Source organism: Primulina huaijiensis, chromosome 1, assembly GCF_012295235.1.
Source record: "Primulina huaijiensis isolate GDHJ02 chromosome 1, ASM1229523v2, whole genome shotgun sequence".
NCBI classification, from domain to species: domain Eukaryota; kingdom Viridiplantae; phylum Streptophyta; class Magnoliopsida; order Lamiales; family Gesneriaceae; genus Primulina; species Primulina huaijiensis.
Window position 1 is genome coordinate 21,336,330 of NC_133306.1, and position 17,304 is coordinate 21,353,633.

General features: G+C 33.1%; 2 protein-coding genes across 4 annotated transcripts in view; both read right to left on the minus strand.

Moving 5' to 3' along the window:
* Positions 1 to 6,979: 6,979 nt before the first annotated feature.
* Positions 6,980 to 10,863, minus strand: LOC140984142 (uncharacterized). Its single transcript, XM_073451373.1, has 5 exons — positions 10,536 to 10,863; positions 10,416 to 10,453; positions 9,088 to 9,358; positions 8,498 to 8,784; positions 6,980 to 7,434 (listed from the first exon to the last, which is right to left on the minus strand). The coding sequence occupies exons 1-5, from the start codon at positions 10,815 to 10,817 to the stop codon at positions 6,993 to 6,995; spliced, it is 1,320 nt and encodes a 439-aa protein (XP_073307474.1). The 5' UTR covers positions 10,818 to 10,863; the 3' UTR covers positions 6,980 to 6,992.
* A 399-nt stretch (positions 10,864 to 11,262) lies between these two features.
* LOC140984130 (uncharacterized) overlaps positions 11,263 to 17,304 on the minus strand; it is a 31,957-nt gene continuing 25,915 nt past the window's right edge. For 2 of the 3 annotated variants that reach the window (XM_073451347.1, XM_073451365.1), the window contains exons 10-13: positions 13,744 to 14,258; positions 12,754 to 13,653; positions 11,837 to 12,046; positions 11,263 to 11,724 (exon numbers count right to left, since the gene is read on the minus strand). In XM_073451347.1, the coding sequence (XP_073307448.1) occupies positions 11,527 to 11,724; positions 11,837 to 12,046; positions 12,754 to 13,653; positions 13,744 to 14,258 (1,823 nt within the window). In that variant the 3' untranslated portion in view covers positions 11,263 to 11,526. The remainder of the gene's footprint in view (positions 11,725 to 11,836; positions 12,047 to 12,753; positions 13,654 to 13,743; positions 14,259 to 17,304) is intronic. The other variant, XM_073451356.1, reaches the window with a different exon arrangement.

Consider the following 17,304-nt stretch of genomic DNA (forward strand, 5'->3'; position numbering starts at 1 on the left):
CGGCCCGGTTCAGTCGATGCTGATAATGGGCCTTCTATGAAAATAACTGTTGGGCTTATTGATTGCCCATAAAACTATTAGAGCCCTAAAACATATGGTGATAGAAATAGAAACTGCCTTAGAACTATCCATAAAATTCTTATTCATGGTAATTTTAAAATAATTAAATATGTAATAATTGTTTATCCAATTTGGTTATCACCTCCCGAGCCCAACTTAAAGACCCGGCTAGGGCTGGGAAAATATACCGAAATATCGAAATACCGAAATATCGTACCGAAAAAATACCGAAATTACCGAAAAAATCAATATACCGAAACCGTACCGAAATTTTCGGTATCGGTAATTAAATTTTTTTTTTCGGTATTTCGGTATATACCGAAATACCGAAAATAANGAACCAAATACACTATACTATAGTTGTACCTTAGGCTTTAATGTTTGTATGTTAATGAATTCCATGAAGTTATTAAAAGTTTATTGAAAATTTGAATACCTATAGACTTTTATAGAGTTTTTAAAAGTCAATGTTTAATACCACTTGACTTTTTAAAACTATATGAAAGTCTATTTTGAATATCACTANTCCATACCGATATTTACGGTACGGTATACGGTACCGTAGTTCGGTACGGTATACCGTACCGTACCCACCCCTAGACCCGGCCCAATTTCTAACATATTAATAGAATGTTTTATCGATGATTAATTGTATTTTGATTATTACATGATGTTTAGTATTTTTAATTTTTAAAAATTTGTGTAAACGAAGTATGTTTTAGCAATGTATATTAAAAAATCGATAATAAATTATATCTCAATCACGATAAATGAATTATTGATGATTTTTTTAATTAAAAAATATATGTGTGAATCGAATTTGTAATTTATTTTTATTTTCTTCATGCATAGTATTTAGTACATTTACTTTTAATAATTTTTACAAACGAAGTTTGTTTGAATAAAGTATCGCACGATTTGAAACACCAAACGTAGTATATGATTTCGTCCCCACGTTTCATATCTAAATGCATAAGCCACCTTTACATTACCAAACATTCGTGTTCTCGATTCTTGCCGGAAAAGTGGACAAGCCAGCAATATATATACATGTTTCCATCCTCAAAAGATTCCCCAACATTCAGCAATAATATACTACAAAGAACACTTGAGTAAAAGAAAATTTCCAATCAATAAAATAACACATGCTCTTTATAAGAATCACCCCCCAAGACTCTACACAATACATAGTACAATTCAAGACTTAATTATTACAACCAAGTTTTTTGGGAAATATTAGACGATACATCCATCTATCTATCTATCGTCCCGGGAGAAAGACTGGTGGACGCAGTCTTGGTGGGTGGGAGTGGCATGGACGTGGATCTCTTAAACCATTTGGTTGAAGTATTTGAACGATGAAATTTACATCTAAATGAACCTTCATGTGTGGTTGGAGAGCATAAACACTGCCCAGCTTTCGGAGACTCGACGCTTCCATCTCCGCTTATGTTGCTGTTATTGCTTGTTTCTTGGGAAGCCATATATATCCTCCTGATCTATATCTTCAATCTTTTTTCTTTTCTTTGCTGAGTTGCTAGCTAGCTAAAGAAACTGGAGATGACACTAAAACCAATATATAGAGGATGAACAAGTGAAAATTAATGATTTAATACCAATCACAGAATAATATCTATCTATAAATTAATTTGTGTTCCAAACAATTTTCATATAATCTATTTAGGGAAAACTATTTTTCCTTTCATTAACTTGTTCAATGTTTGATTTTGGTCTTAAGTTTTCAAACTTTGGTTACGATGTATTAAATTTTAATTTTTAGCTATTTTAGTCTGATTGTTGACTTTTCTGATGTAACATAGTATTTTCTTGTTTCACATCAGCACTTCGATGTAAAAGGACTTAAATCCTAAAAAATTCGAATTTGGTATAAAAAAATCAAATTTTGAAAATTTAATGGACCAAAAATCACAATAATTAAATCTAGTGGACCTAAAAAGTTATTTTCCCTGATTTAACACCAGCCACAAGAATATAATTTTGAGTTCCAATAATTTTCATATTAAAACACACATCTGATGGATGGTATTTTCTTTTAGAAAAACACAACAATCGTCATATATTGTTAGTGTCTGTTATTTACTATAATATAGAATATCTTTATACAAGTGACATGGATCCACAAAAACTCAAGTTATATATCTCAATATGGAATATGTTATCTAGTCATCGTGTTCATCTCGATGTCTATCAATAAGACGACAATCGTCTATTAGATGTGATGAAATATATCCAAATTGTACATTCAATAGATGAGTATCACCTTATCGATAGACACAAAAATTTGTAGGTACACATGTGTGTTATCCAAGAGCAATTTATGGTGTATCGAGAAACATGAAACGTCGTGGAAGCCATCATCCAAAGTGATGGAAGCATGTTTGGCGTGGACACAGACAGACAAAAATTAGTTCAATTCTTATCCTTAGGCATGGAATCCAAGTCCCACGTAAAATCCAAAAACCTCGCAACAAAGCACTTTAAATTTGTGTCCAAAATTAAAAATAAACTAGACTACGTATCTCTAATTTTCATTTCTCTTGGTTTTTTTCCCAACTTCAAACATACCTTTCTCGTCTTTTAATTAAGATTGATCATTTTCGATATAATATTATTCAAATTCATGGCTTCAAATCATTCGATACAAGTTCACCATTAACTAATTTATTATTTGATAGACAATTTTAAATATGATATGCATATTTTCACATATTTTGATATATTGACTTAATAGTGTTGATTTTTTTTTTAAGTATATGTTGATAGGCAAAAACTCGTATGAGACGGTCTCACGGGTCGTATTTTGTGAGACGGATCTCTTATTTGGGTCATCCATGAAAATATATTACTCTTTTATATTAAGAGTATTAATTTTTATTGTGAATATCGATAGGGTTGACCCGTCTCACAGATAAAGATTCATGAGATCGTCTTGTTAAAGAACTGCTCATGTTGATATTTATTTTCAATGTCGTGTACATATATAATACCTATAATTTACGATATCAGGAATCGTGTCATATGAGTCATATCCGTGTCACGACGTCAGTATCATTGATGTCTCTACATAGAATAACAATTAACAAAATCTTTAAGAAAATAATAATAATAATAATAATAATAATATCAGTCAACAATTTATTATTTGTTGGACGACTAGTTCTAGCCTCAATTTCTTGATTTGTGCTTCGCACTAGATATAAATACCACTACATAAATACAAGTTCTATTTTCTTAGGAGATCAAGACATGAAATGTATTTAGTGGAGTATTTTTATTTTAAATGTTATTAAATACATTTATAATATTTATTCCGAAGTATGATACGTTTAGTTTTGAACTTTTCAAAATTCTAATGGGATCGAGTAGGTTTCTTGTGAGAATTTCTCACATAATCTATTTTCTATGAAATGGGTCGACGATCTATATTTAGAGTGAAAAATAAATATTTTTAGCATAAAAAAATAATATTTTATATAGATCGGGTCGGATTGAAGATCGGTCTCACGAAATGACCCGTGAAAGTGTCTTATAAAAGTCTTTGTGATGCGATTAAAGATAGAATTAGAAATTGAAATTTTAATAACAAATTTTATTAATATTATTGAAAATACAAATAATCAACAAAATATATTTAATGTTGAGTCATCTATTAGATAGAGTTTATGCAATAATTAAAATTGAATTATATTTATTATATAAAATATAAAAATGTGGGGGTAAAGTTTTCATTTTGAATCGTAAAATTTGTCTTTCATCGTATATATTTAACAAAAACACTACAAATTGACTTAAATGTTTCTTTTAAAAAATAAATTATTAAGATAGGACTAAAATTGGAAAATATCATATGTTTTATTGGAGACAATAAGAGATATCTGAAGATATTTGTTAAAATAATTATATGTATTTAAATATTTATATAGAGATTTTTGAATATTTATTTTTGAAAATTATAATTAAAAATATGATAAATCTTTTGAATAAGTTTGTATATATGCAAGAATTTTATCAAGAAGAAAAATATGTATTTGTCAAAGCATGAATGATGATTTGATAATTACCTATGAAACAATTATCTCAATTATTTGGTCTTGTTTGTTCTCTTTAAATTTAAAAGAATAAACTTTATTTCACCGTGCAGTGCATTTCTTAGAGGGTGTATTCAATGCAGGAGATTTAATGACTTTTGTTGATTTTATAAGTTTAGATGTATTCAATTAAGACTTTTATATACTCTATAGAAGTCTAGTGGTATTCAAAATAGACTTTCATATAGTTTTAAAAAATCAAGTGATATTCAACATTTATTTTTAAAAACTCTATAAAAGTCTATATGTATTCAAATTTTCAATAGACTTTTAATAATTTCATGGAATTCATTAACATACAAACATTAAAGTCTAAGTTACAACTATAAATTGTCAAAAATTGTATTTGGTTCAACCCAAATATTTGGATGGATTTTTAAAACTTATAACTCATATACAAGCTATTTATTTTTCTATGTCGTTTCACATCACATCTCTTCTCATATTCTCTCCTCTCATCTATCTCTATCACTCTCTCAAATTTTCGAAGTGTATCTCTATATATATTTTCATCTTTCTTTTTCAAAATTTTCATTTTTTGGCTGATTGTTCATTTAATAATTTTTTATTTTAATATCATAGAAAATTTTGAATTCTAGAATTTATTTTGTGATTTTTAATTTATGATTTATACAAATTAATGTAATATTCAATAATAATAAAAGATGATCCAAAAAAATGTCGCTCAATTCTTAATAATTGAATAACCTCGCAACAATCATTATTTTTTAAATTCTTTTTAGTATTTTTAATTAATATGTAAGATATGATATTTTTATACAAAATTATATCCACACAATGCTAAATAATATTTTTTTCACATGTATATTTTCAATTCAAAAACAAGGTTATAGATTAATCAATTGATGTATTTTAAAAAATTTACAAACATGCATACAAACCCACATATATATACATGTAAGGATTAAATGATTTAACTTTTAAATAAGTAAATTAATTTATAAACATAAATATTGAAAAATTATTTCAAACTGAACATGTTATATATGTCAATTAATTTTTGGTTCAAAAAATTAATAAAAAATAATATGTTATAATTAAGTACAAAATTTATAAAATCATATAAAAAAATTTACATAAGTCCAAAAAAATCTTACAAAAAAGTCTACATGAATCCACATAAATAGGTTTATAAATCTGTGAGATTCTGTAAAGTTCAATACAAATCTATCAAATCTATAAAAGTCTATCATTTGAAAAAGTCATCAAAACTCTGGATTGAATACACCCCACTTAGTGTTTTAAATGCATTAAACTCCATCTTGATTTTAATTACGTTCTAGATTTCTTTGTTTGTTGATGCTCAAAATACATTATACTATTTCAAGACTCGAGATATTCCCAAAATCATACACTTAGGGCATCTCCAACCCTTGCACCAAAATGGCGCTATTTTAAAAATAGCGCAGCTCCATTTCTCCTCTGCGCCAAATTGGCGCAGAGCTCTCTATTTTTTTTTATTTTTTTTTGTTTTTTTAATTATAAATATTAATATTAAAAATTGTAAATATTATTTATATAATAATAATATATTATTTTAATAATTAGATATTTTTAAATAATAATATATTCAATAATATATTTAAAATAATTAAATAAATCAAATAAAAAAAGAATATTCTAAGAATATACTTTTTAGAGTAAGATTTGAAGTAAATAGGTTGGAGATGGACGTTGTATTTGGTGCAGAAATCGCACTATTTTAATGCAGAATTTACACCAAAATAGATTTTTGGGTTGGAGATGACCTTAGTATATACATATAAGGTATCCATGCATGTATGTATTATACAAGCAAAGCAAAGGATTTGCAACTACAATGACTAAACTTCTAAGTCGAATACAACAATACCGAACTTGCCAATTTGTTATCTTGATGGAGTAAAAAAAAAGAAGTGATAATAACTTAGTATACTATAGTAATTATTCATTACAAGTCTTCAAATTTTGGCCATCCATCTCCATTTATCTTGATCTCAATGTCCCATTATATCCATAATTTTATTTTGAACATGGGCAGATATGGTGGTATATATTAGAAAAAGAGGTGGTGTACTTGCATACTCTGGCGCTTTCGGTTTATATGAAGGAAAATGAGATATAACAAAGAAAACACTCAAAGAAACTGAAAAAATCGGGTGAAACCCCTTTTCCAGTCGTCCTTTAACTAAGAATGGAAACGGAAGCCTTTCGACTCACTTCCGTTTACGGCCTGTTTCGGCTATATATTTGATGGACGAATGTGCCCCGTTTTTCCTACTTCTCTCTGGGGGCCGGACCACAAAAGAGAACTCAATACGGAGATCCTCCCCTTAGGGATTCCCTCCGGTGGTGGACCGAGGCAGAACCTTGGCCCTCGTCCCGATTCAAGCAGTCCATCTAATTCTATTTCGATAATTCCAGATGAGGAGACTCTCGGGCAATCCCATGAAGGAAACAATAATAAGAAAAACATACGGACAAAATAATATCGGTCTCACTGACAATTATCACGAAAACAATACATTCCTCAAACATATGATATTTTCATAAATCACATCCTGTATAAATTTTATGAACTTCATATGCAATTAAATTAATTTATATTAACTATATCATATGTACTTAAGAACACGATGCATAAAAATTCAAAGTTTAATCTAATTAAAAATCAAATAAATATTAGGCATTTTAATTTTATTATTGTAATCGTATCCCATTAGTTTGATTTTAATTCGAGATAAAATCAACAAATTAAATAAAATGATGCAATTGCAATATATATATATATATATATATATATTGCTATATATATACACGCCATTACATAAATGGAGTGGCGTCAACATGTCGAAACAAGTCTGCAGCAACATGTGAAATCCAATCTACTGTTGTACCAAAAAAGAGTTCCCAGAACCAGAGATCCAAGGCAAGGACTGAAGAAAAGATGAGCAATGCAAGAGTCTGGTATCGGTTTAAAGGCCAACCAGAGATTTCAGCTAATGTTCTCAAGAAAGGAAAAGAATCACTGGTGATATTTTTATTTCTAATCGACCATGCTGTTACCCAATGCACCTGGGCAGGAACGAGGTCAAATTCTTCTCGGAGGCGTCGTCCCAAATCTGGCATGTGTCCAGCCCCATATAGTATTGCAATCTTTTTATGTCCGACATTAATTGCTCTATCAAGTGCTTCTGTAGCGGCTCTGTTTCTCTCGCCAATAATAACAGATCTCTCTTCCACATCAGCTGTAACCTGTGAGAACCTACAGAGAGTAGTGGTATAAAGTTATCTACCATCACAAAAGAGTTGAATGAATAGATACGTCGCTATAAAATTTCACCATTCATCCACACTGTCATCTATGTTATGATGGTAAAATACACATTGCACAAGTTTTGTGAAGTTATAGCATGTCAACAGCTCGTGCTGCAGACTTGTACAAGACAGTGATTCAATTAACAGTACCGTCTCATTTTTACACGCAAAATGCATAAACACTTCATTTCAACTCCTTGACTGGCTCATGTGTAATGGCTTCTGCAATTATGGCCTTTGGACACAACAATAGACGTTAATAAGAACTTGAACAATCTTTAAGGACCAAAATGAATAGAAACAAAATTATCTGCAAAAGAGCTTCTGCTTGTTAATCTCTAAAATTAAGTATTCAAAGCTGAAAACTAAAGGCAAAGCAACAGGTGCCACTTTTGGGTGCTTTTTTTACCAATAATGGAACTACAAAAAATATAAATATGTAACACTCATTATATATGTATTCATAGTTACGTGCACATTAATAAATAATATATGGATACACATATATATGCATACAGCCACTTACACACGCATAAAAACACACGTACATGTATATACTAGCTACATAGTATATACATTGGGTGTGTGGCTCGTATGCCCTACAAATTGTCTCGTCTAAATCATTTTCGTCTATAGGCTCAATCATAACATAAAGATCAAAACTAGGAATAGTTTTTATAAAGAATCTTTTATTGAATTCGAATAACAATATATAAAAATTATATCTAAACTAAAACTCCATCTAGATAATTCGAATAATGGCAATTTTGGTAGATTTAATTGGTGACAGACAAAATAGACCAAAAAATAAATGATGCGTTCATTAAACATGTAGTATAGCATAGATACACCACACACAACACAAAGATATATATACATACATATGTACATCAAGCTTTCATTACTTTCATAACTAAGTGAACAAAATAATTTCCAAAACAATAAAGAACATGCTAGAAGTTCAACAGATAAAATAGAAAAGCGTATATTTCAAAAGTCAAAATACTCACTCAGATGTAAGCCTCTTTGCAAGGAAAACTTTCATTGCTGCACTGAAGTCAAGCCTGGACAGGGCTTTAAATTCAAGATTTTCTTCTGCTTCACTTCCCATATCTGTGCACACACTTCCAATTATGAGAAGACCAACAAGAGGCATCGGTATCACTCTGGAAGCCCATAAAAGTTTAGATCTCCAAGGACCAAGATCTTCTCGAAGGGGAGCAGGCATCACTATAGCTTTCGTGGATCTAAGTGTCATATCCCTGGCAAATGTGATGAAGCTCTCCCCTTTTTCAAGCTGAAATGGATTGATTGGTAACAACAATAAGGCTTCAAACTTTTAAATGGTATCACAGACATCGGAATGAAGAGCGTAAACAACAATTTCATGGCAGTAGAAATAAATCGACCCAAAATCTTACGCTCGCCTAATTTTCTCAAATGTGATTCAAGAGTTTCGACAGGAAACTTATTTGTTGAAGCGTAGAAAAAGAACGTACATGAAATATCCAGCTATTAAAACTTAATAGTAGCAATGGATGAAGTAGTGTTTAAGGTTTATTGGTGTTAAGAATGGAACGAATATATGACAAAATGATACCTGAAGTGACTTGAAAGTCTCAAAGTCCAGATCAGCATGATACCAATTCTCAAGTTGATAATCAAGACAATCTAGTTGAAAATCAAGCATAAGTAGTTTAGACATCTGTCTCTGAATGCATCCAACGATATTAAATCCCCTAAAAGATGATCCCCTCAGCTTCTTTTTAGAATCAGGTTTTCTCCTGCTTTCTAAACTTTCTCTGCTAGCAACCATCTCATAAAGAATACAATCATACGGCTCAAGTACATTTTGCAGGGTTGCAAAGTACCTGCAAAACATGCCCTTTTGTTGGTTCCTAATAGTCGGAAAAACATTAAGTATAGCTCATAAAAAATACATGTTGAGCAAAACTAACAATCGGATGAGTATAATATTTAAATAAATTAATACACATTCTCCTATGTAGCCCACTTCTACATTCTCTTTCATTTGTATTTCTGAAAATACTTAATCCACAAATAGACGACAATATTGTACGAGCTACCAATCGCCTCCAAATGAAAATGGAGAACCAAAACTCCTACTTATTCCACAACTCATTTGACCTAAGCTGCTCGTGAAGGCCATGATATTCAAGGGTTTGGCGAATCTGAATGGTAAAGCGCAAATTCATACAGGCAGCAGATATATGATTGAGCTGTTGGTGTCTTGATGTCTTAGGAGATGAGAAAGAAATACAAGAAAGCCCTGTCTAAATATATCCATGTATATCAAGAAAATGTAGCACAAACATTGTATCTCACTTGTCTAACATCAGGATATATGAAGAATTAGAAAAAAGAAAGTGAGGGTGTGAGCGAGGAACCCAAAACCAAGGAGAAAAACCAATAGAATCAAAAGATCAAAATAGGAAACACGACATGACAAGAAGAAAACCAAAGAAGCTCGAAAACACAACTTAACAGCAAGACAACTCTGAAGCTTTAATCAGCATGCTAGTTAGGAGCACTCATAGAATAAAATTGATGCAAAGAGAAGAGAAGTGAAGGAGAACATAATTTTGATACAAAAATATGTGGGATATTATTCCAGGAAAATATTTCTCAACATGTATGGTTGCATGCTTCTGGCAAAGCAGCTCTCACACATATAAATAAAGAAACTCATCCCCGCCAATAAACGCATCCTTAATGCTTTCTCAATCACCATTCTTAACCTTTTTAGGCAGTAGCACCTTATCCTGTTCTTCTGACTCGATTAATGAACATATTAACAATTATCATGAATATGCATAAGATAAGTTAACTTTTCGACTACAATTCCAAACAAGTAACATGGAAAAGGACCCCCAAAAGTTCCCAGAATTAGAGTGGGTAAAAACATACTCCTTATCCGCAATGTGAATAGTTGATACCAAGTCCACCTACAAAAACAAAAGAACCGCTTGAAAACAGAAAAGGAAGCCATCTCCATACACCAAAACCGAATCAAAATGAAAAACTGACCTGCAGAAAGGGCTGAAGAAGGGACCAAGGGAACTTCTTGCGGTAACTAACAACAGCAGTCTGCAACTGGGAATGTCCGTCCCTCTTAAACCTCATGAAATCCGCAATAGAATTGTTCTGCAAGAACTGCTCCGCCGACCCATTATCACCGCCATCATCTTTCTTGGAAAAAATCTTGAACTTGGAAAATCCAAGGCTTCTTGTTGTTGAGCACAACAGGGAGCGATGAGAGTCGTAGGCAGAAGTGGAAGGAAACGAGAAAGCTGGCTTCTGATACGTCATCGCGAGAGAATCTCCTGGAGGATCACGCAAGACCAAAGAATCACAAGTGATATTTTGTACTCATGATATGCATATATTCAAGATTTTTAGGAATTTCATGTCGCTCCATCTATAACTCTGAATTAAAAAAATAAATCGAAGATTCATAATCCTTTAAGACAAGGTGGATGATGCCTGAAACATCATAGCAGAAGCTATAAATTCGGATGTAATTCGTAGAAAAATTCATATTATATGACGTATTACACCAATTGTATTTATTTTTTGTTGATGGAATAATGAAAACCGTAGAAATTTAGAATTCAAGGATTTAAGTTTGGTTTTAATTAAAATGAGGAGAGATTTAGATTCAAGTTAACTGGTTCATGATTTCTGGTGTTTTGGGCATTATTCCATTCCACATATTTTGTGCATCATGGATTAAGAACAACTTTGCAAATGCTGTAGCAAGAATAGCCATGAAATAGGTTTGTTGCGATGGTAGTTGTGTAGTAATATATATATATATTACAACACACACTAGCCTAAGTATCCGAGCCATCTTGGGACACACACACTAGCCTAAGTATCCGAGCCTCATCGAACTAGCCTAACCTCGGGAAGGAAGACCATCCGTCCTGGTTTGTAACAACACATTACTTACATACAATCATATGACCAAATGTAACAATACATCAATAACTTAATTAAAAACCTAATTGAGTAGTGATCAAGGCCTATATATTCTCATTGTTTTTGAAACTTGGAGACGACAGAAAGGACACCTCGAAACTGCAGATGAGCATCGTCGACATAGTACATGACCACAGGGAATCAAGGAAACATCAACTTCATTATTTAAACAGACTCGGCATGACCATGCTGCTTTTGCTGTATCAGCTTCTTTGATAGCCATCTCAGACTTTTCCTGTTCATCACAACATATTATAGTTAATGATCTTTATCAATTTCGAACGTTCTTTTAATTGGTAAATTTTTTGTCAGCGCACATTTCACAACACAAATTTTAATATAGTTACCTGTTCCAGCAATAGCTCAGCCCGAGCTTCCTTCAGCTGTTCTTGAAGTGTCAATGCTGTTTGCAGTAACGACTGCTTTTCTATATCGAGATTGATGCCAGCTGCAAAAAGCATTTCATGAACCGCCTGCACGAATTCTGCAGCTGATACCCGGCCATGCTGAAGGTCTTGCACTGGCTGCCGCTGCTCATTTATAACATTGGTCAGCATCTTCTCATGGCAAGAAATCAAACTAATTGAAATTATTTTCAGACAATGGTACGGTGGATTGCCATAATTACAAATTGAGGATTGAGACTTGCATTGGGAAAAAAAAATGCATGTTAAGAAGGAAACAAGTGCTCTTCTCGTAACTTCTAATCTCAAACAATGATGAGCCGATCCATGAAGGAGAGTTTCATACTCTTTCAGAACCACAGTGAACATCTATCTACGCATACATATTTAAAAAGAAGAGCCACTAGAATAACTAATTTTAATATTTTAAGCGTAGATGAAAATGCTTCTTCAGTTAAACAGGCCAAACCCTATGATGGTAAATAATTAAAGCCTATTCATTTTATCTAACAAATCTCATATTAATCATTCCTAAATTCTCTCTCTTCAATATTAACCATGACTTCATTAAAATTTAATTCCATTTGTTCTACCACACTTGTAATTTAAGTTACATCAGCAAATATTAAATTTAAATTTTATAACAGAATAAAATTTTCAAAATATAATAAGTTGTACACACGCTACATCTATCCCTGACAGCTTCTATAAATTAGAAATCCATGGTTTCAATCACTCATCAAAATTCTGGCGAATTCACAAGAAAGGATCTATCGAACTTATCGAACCATGCTACAAAATATTCTAAGATTATGTAATTCATTAACAAGTAAAGGACGCCGACTGAGACAGTCGCATACCTGGAAGGACCTTGATCTGACACCTCCAGACGTTTCCGGCATTGATTTATCACGAATCATATGCTCGCTCTCCTGCATAGTTGCTGATGAAAATTCACTGCTGCATGAAATATTCTTGAATGAGAAAATGTTTGAAGAAAGAAGGGGCACAATCATCCCTGGTGATGTTTCCAGCATGAATCTGTAAAGTGCTTGTCCCACTGACGGCCTAACATTCTCTGGAACCCTGCCGTACTTCAGTCTTTCTCCATCGGAAGATTTCCAGGCCACTATCTCTCCTTTGTAGAAAGGTCTTAATGGGTTGAATTGCACTTGAATTGCATCTTGGGGCAGTATCTCTTTGCCAAGCAAATTGCTACCACCTTGAAACTCGGTCTCCCTTATATGAGGAAAAAATTTCAGGATATCGAGGACTGCAGTCTCAGTATACTCCGGACACATGAACAAAGATCCAATGGGTAATGGGACTGGTGAGTCCAGTATGTGACTTACAGCAGCAGCAATTACATCAGTAACGGCAATATATTTTGTTGGCTCAGCAATTAAGAAGCAAGTTTTGAACCGATCGACAAAGTATAAAGCCTTGTGTTTGGATACATCCTCCCACTCAGGGATGCCAGATTTCTTTGCAATGAGGGTAATGTTTAGTGACTTTGGCAGTAACAAGAAACGAGTGTATAAGAATCGAACAAACTTCAATCTTTCTGCGATAGATTCCAATGATTCTTGGACAGTCTCCAAGACTGGAGGCCTAAATCCAGAGGAAAATCTTGCTATGCTAGACAGTACTCTCCACAGTGCAGCCTGAAACGATTGATTGTTCAACTTTTGCCTGATGACAGCTAGAGAAACTGATCCAATACATTCCAAAGGGCATAAATCTTCACTATCATCCAATTCCTACAGACAGAGTCGATTTCCCAATATCATGAGGTGAAACACTATGTAATAGAAAAACTACAAGATGTTAATTTTGGCTTGTTGAATTACCTCTATGACGACCTCAGAGAGCTTTCTCACACCAAGGGTCACACACACACTTTCTGGAAGATCTGGGTGAACAAATCTTAACCTGGACGTGTCGATATGCTTCACATATTGTGAACCAAGAAGATCAATAAATACACATGAATGTGCATGGACAAGTCTACATCCATCATCAGGGACGATTGCTTCGGATTCCCAGTTGGAGATGGCTAAACTGTTTGGCTCATCACATAAAAAGTATAAAATTTCAATAACAGCACGCAATTCATTTGGATTTAGTCGCTGATAACCACAAGATTTTTGTAGATCTGAAAGAAGATTCCTCGCAGAAACAACAGAAAGAGAGTCCTGAAGACCCAGATCTCTGAGAATCTTCACAAAAGGAAGATATTCTGAAGGGAGTTCAAAAGCAAATGGAGAGAGATTGATCGTCAAACGAGCAAACAGGGAGCTAGCTGTTACCAAGCGAGTAAAGTTTGCAGCAGGCAGGAAGGCAACTTGCTGCAGCATTGAGATGTCTGTCGAAGCAGCAATAAAATTAAATGAATTTTAGAAACTAAGGGGAGAAACCTATAGGCCCTAAAAGCTCATTCGATGAATAGGATTATCTATTTTCAAAGTCAAGTAAAGCGTCATATGCATTGAACTGGTAAGCAATATACATTTATTTTTAAAGGTAGAATCCTACTCATAAAGTAAATACACTTGTCAAAGTGTTACACAAGGATAGAGTTCTGTAGATTCGAGAGAAGAATATTCGTCATTATGAATTCTACCGAGAACAAAACAATATTTTTACAAATAATGCAAATTAATCACCATATAATTAGGACTTAAATCTTAGATAACAAATCTCCTAAAAACACCATTCCAAAATTAATCTGATATAATCCCTATAAATCCTCTCTATATTTACAATAGTATCAAATTTCTAACTTTGCTCCATCATTTTTTTTTTTTGATAAGAAACATAATATATTAATGATAATAAAATTTTTGTTACAAACAGCGGATAAGTAATCCGCTTAGTCTAGATAGAGCTATAAAAAAACAAAACCCGTCTACAACACGACCATCAATCGAAAACAAAATTCCAATCCCTGTATAAGTCTGAGACACTGAGATGTTCATATTTCGGCTGTAACATCGTCCAACTCGCAACTCTAAATTTGACTTTGTCCCATAGGTCGAAGACCGAATCCTCTTTCTCCTCAAATAAACGTGTATTCCTCTCCAACCAAATGGACCATAATATGCAATGGACAACTATAAACCAGAACCGCAAATGTTTCCTCTCCCCCTCAAGTTGGGCGTAGATATTGCACATGCACAGCTTGTGACTTAGTTCTTCGAAGCTGGTTCTCGGAAGAGCTTTAGTGAGTATGTATGTTGTTTGCGATTTTGTAGAAGTATAGATCAATTCTATAATCGCCTTCTTAATTTTTTCTGAACTAAAATGTCAATCTATCTCGATGTGTTTTGTTCTATCATGATCTACAGGGTTCTTTGCAATGCTGATGGCAGCTTGATTGTCACATAACATCTTGATAGGATTTCCTGTAGCTCTTCCCGATTCTTCAAGAAAATCTTTGTATCCAGATTCTTTCACAAACACAAAGAGCTAGAGATCTAAGCTCAGCTTCTGTACCACTTCTTGAAACTGCAGATCGTTTCTTACTTTTCCAAGTCACAAGATTACCCCATATATAAGAACAATATCCAGATGTTGACCGCCTATCTATGTTTCCTGCCCAATCTGCATCTAAAAAAACTTCAACATTTATGTCATTGTTTCTTTTATACAACAAACCTTTCCCAGCTGTCATTTTCAAGTATCAAAAAATTCTATTTCTCTAGGATTGTTCATAAATTGGCTTACAACACTAACCGCGAATCCGATATCTAGTCGAGTATGTTATAGGTAGATAAGGCGGCTTACAAGTCACTGATATCTTCCCTTGTAAACGAGTGCACTTTCTGTTTCAGTTACTATCTTCTTGGTAGAGTCCATCGGAGTGTCTGCTAGTTTATATCCAACATGTCTGTCTCTTTGAGTAGGTCTAGGACATATTTACGTTGGGAGATAAATATGTCTTTCTTAGATCGAGCCACCTCCATGACAAGAAAGTATTTTAGATATCCGAGATCCTTGATTTCAAGTTCCTCAGATAAATGTTTCTTCATTTCTGAAAGTTCCTCTTCATAATCACCTGTTAAGATGATGTCATCTACATACACTATCAACACTGCTATTTTCTTATTTGATGAGAACTTAACAAATAGAGTATGATTAACCTGACATTGAATATATCTTTCTTTTATTACTGAACTTGCAGACCTGTCAAATCATTCTCGAGGCGACTGTTTGAGCCAAAGACTTCTTGAGTTTGCTCACGTTGTTAGCGCTGAAAGATGTATATCCATATACACCTCTTCCTCTCTAAGTTCCCATTGAGAAATGCCTTTTTGACATCTAGTTGATGCAAAAATGCAGGTTAGCTGCAAGAGAAAAAACACTCGAATAGTGTTGAGTTTGGCCACCGGGACAAATGTTTCTTGGAAATCTATTCCATAAAATCTATTTCTTATGATGGAAGAAATGCATAGTTGGTCGAACAATAGTTATGATGGAAGAAATACATAGATGGAAGAAATGCATCATCCAAATTTCTTCCGGACGTCTTATGCATATGTAGTCTTGTAGTAACCCAACACTCCGAACCACAAAGCGTAGTTGGTCGAATAATAGTCTTATAACATTTTCCTTTCAATCTCGCATCATCTTCTATCGCATAAGACGTTCGATGTCATGTTCCATTTCATTCACCCTGCTTTAATCATATGGTCTACATCCTCTCTAATGTCTCCAATCATTTTTATAATAGATCTTAAATAGCGAAAAGTTTCACACTCTGAGACTTCTCGACCTTTAATCTCAATTCAGTTACACATTCATCTAGATTCAGGACAAAAGTTACAAGCTAAATATTCCGTTTTCGAGCGACTAATTCTAAAACATTTGCTCTCAAGAGCTTCATGTTATCTATCCAATTTTTTATTTACACTTTTTTTAGTTTCGTCTATCAGGATAATATAATCTGCAAACAACACACACCAAGGTACCTCATCCTAATATGTCCCGTCAGCTCATCCATATCCAAATCTAAGAGGTAAGGGATTAAAGTCGATCCTTGATGAAGTTCTACTGCAACTTCATGCATATCTTTAATGATCTCGTTGTAGCATTGATGTACGTGCTTCCTTCTAAATACCCATTAGATTAATTCTCTAGACATTCTATCATATGCTTTCTCTAAGTCAATAAATACAATATACATTCTTTTATTGTTCTCTAAATTTCTCTATCGTTTGTCTAATCAAGAAAATAGCTTTCATTGTAAACCTACCCGGCATAAAACCAAATTGGTTCTCTGATACAGTAGTCGATCACTCGCTCTCATAGCTTCATCTTATGGCTCATAAGCTTAATCTCTCTATAGTTTGGATTGTTCTGTATATCTACTACAATACTATGTCTCCAAGATTCTAGCATTTTCCTAGTAT

Excerpts from the sequence above, each read along its gene's own strand:
- LOC140984142 (XM_073451373.1), bottom strand. The coding sequence starts at position 10,817 with ATGACGTATCAGAAGCCAGCTTTCTCGTTTCCTTCCACTTCTGCCTAC. Across the intron at positions 8,785-9,087 it reads AGACTTTCAAGTCACTTCAG|CTTGAAAAAGGGGAGAGCTT; the intron begins GTATCATTTTGT and ends AATCCATTTCAG. Across the intron at positions 7,435-8,497 it reads GCAAAGAGGCTTACATCTGA|GTTCTCACAGGTTACAGCTG; the intron begins GTGAGTATTTTG and ends TACTCTCTGTAG.